Source organism: Eurypyga helias, unplaced genomic scaffold (assembly GCF_000690775.1).
Source record: "Eurypyga helias isolate BGI_N326 unplaced genomic scaffold, ASM69077v1 scaffold31587, whole genome shotgun sequence".
Classification (NCBI taxonomy): Eukaryota; Metazoa; Chordata; class Aves; order Eurypygiformes; family Eurypygidae; genus Eurypyga; species Eurypyga helias.
In genome coordinates this window covers 1-1927 of record NW_010264138.1, presented here as the reverse complement: position 1 = coordinate 1927, position 1927 = coordinate 1, and the positions used below count along the sequence as shown (strand labels likewise).

Sequence of the window (1927 nt, the reverse complement as noted above, 5' to 3'; positions counted from 1 at the left end):
CCAAAGGGGTGCGGGGGATGAACTCGGGTGAGGCGTGTGCACCCAAAGGCCTTGTTGGTCTTGAAGTTGATGGTGGGCTGGTGTTGCGCTCCCTCTGCCCCCCGCCCGGGCTGGGGGCCCGGCGCTCAGTCCCCCCTCTCTCGGCGCAGGACGCTGCTCACCTGGAGTCGGGCCAGCCGGTGCAGTACGAGGCCGACGTGGTCGTGTATCTGCAGGAGTGCGAAGGGCTCATCCGCCAGCTCCAGGTGGATGTGCAGATCCTTCGGGATGAGAACTACTACCAGCTGGAGGAGCTGGTGTTCAGGTGAGAGGAGCCGTGTCTGGGACGGTCCATGGATGGAGAGACGCGGTTGGGGCGGATGCCGGGCTGCTCCGCTCTCGTGGGGAAGAAGGGGGTGCGCGTGCACCCTCTCACCGTGCCGCGCTTCCCCAGGATTGTGCGGCTGCAGGACGAGCTGGTGACGCTGAGGCTGGAGTGCACGAACCTGTACAGGAAAGGCCACTTCTCCACCCTGGAGCTGGTGCCCGCTTCCACGCTGAGCACGACGCCCCTGAAGGGCGAGTCGCTGACAAAAGGGCTGCACACCTCCTCCGCCGCCTGGTTCCGCAAACCCATGACCAGGACGGAGCTGGTGGCCGTCTCCTCTTCCGAAGACGAGGGCAGCCTCCGCTTTGTCTACGAGCTGCTGGCCTGGGTGGAGGAAATGCAGGTGGGTGCTCTGGGCCGGGGTACCCGTCTCGCTGCTGTGGGAAGGTTGGAAGCTGCTCTGGGCTTTTCCCTGCCTTTAGCTCCGAGTAGTTGATGGTTTGGAGTTTCTGGAGAGCGCCAAGGCTTTTGTCTTGTGCTGGGCTTCCCCGCTCGTGCCCCTGCGGACCAGGGGGTGTCAGACGGTCCTTTCAGAGCCGGAAGCAACCGTGTACTGATGCTGTCAGTCCTTCGGTCTCACGTGGGCATGCAGCTGCTGTAGCCTGTCCCAAAACTCAGTGTTGCACGGGCTTCGGACCTTCTGCCAAGCCTGGCGTGGTGTCTGCTCCCTCGAGTGACCCAGGAGGTTCCCTCGTGCGCTTTTGGGATACGCTCCTGCTGCTGAGGAGCGCTGACTTGGACCCTGTGACCCGTTTTAGATGAGACTGGAGCGGGCAGAGTGGGGGACCGACCTACCGAGCGTGGAAACCCAGCTGGAGACCCAGCGACACATCCACGCCAGCGTGGAGGACCTGGGCTCCAGCGTGAAGGAGGCCAGGCTGTACGAGGTACGGCGGCACGAGCTGGGGGTGCAGCGGGGAGGTCAGCTCTGGCGGGTGAAGGTGCCTGGGGTGGAGGCGTTTTTAAGGGTGGAGCCTCTGAATTGATGCTGGGCTGGTGCAAGGGGCTGCTGCCCTGAGCCGTCACCTCTGCTGCTCGCACGGAGCCGGGAGAGGAGCTGGAGGTGGATGGGGTTTCCGGCGATGCCGTTCCGTGTCGCGTAACAGGAGCGTTTCCCATCCTGCAGGGTAAAATGTCTCCGAATTTCCGCGCCAGCTACACGGAGACGCTGGGCAAGCTGGAGACGCAGTACTGCAAGCTGATGGTGAGCGGGCTTCGGGGGGGCTTCTGGCACGGCCCAGGGAGCGCGGGGCGCATCCCTGCCGCCCTGCTCCCGAGCATCCCTGCTCCCAGGCTGGGGAGGGGGGAGAAACCGGTCACAGGATGAGGAATCGCGCTTCGTTGTGTCCAGGAAACCTCGAGCTTCCGCCTGAGGCACCTGCAGAGCTTGCACGGGTTTGTGTCTCGCGCCACTGCTGAGCTGATTTGGCTGAACGAGAAGGAGGAGGAGGAACTGGCCTACGACTGGAGTGACAACAACCCCAACATTGCAGCCAAGAAAAGCTACTTCTCGGTGAGCGACGCCGGGGCAGGGCCGGTGGGCCGGGGGCTGGGCTGGTG

General features: G+C 64.2%; 1 protein-coding gene across 1 annotated transcript; it reads left to right on the top strand.

Moving 5' to 3' along the window:
* Window positions 1–332: 332 nt before the first annotated feature.
* Window positions 333–1880, top strand: LOC104513082 (microtubule-actin cross-linking factor 1-like; the record flags this gene model as incomplete). The annotated part of the gene is made up of 4 exons (XM_010156310.1): window positions 333–710; window positions 1126–1254; window positions 1494–1571; window positions 1719–1880. Coding segments are annotated over exons 1-4 (747 nt in total), but the record flags the coding sequence as incomplete, so codon positions are not given.
* Window positions 1881–1927: the final 47 nt, after the last annotated feature.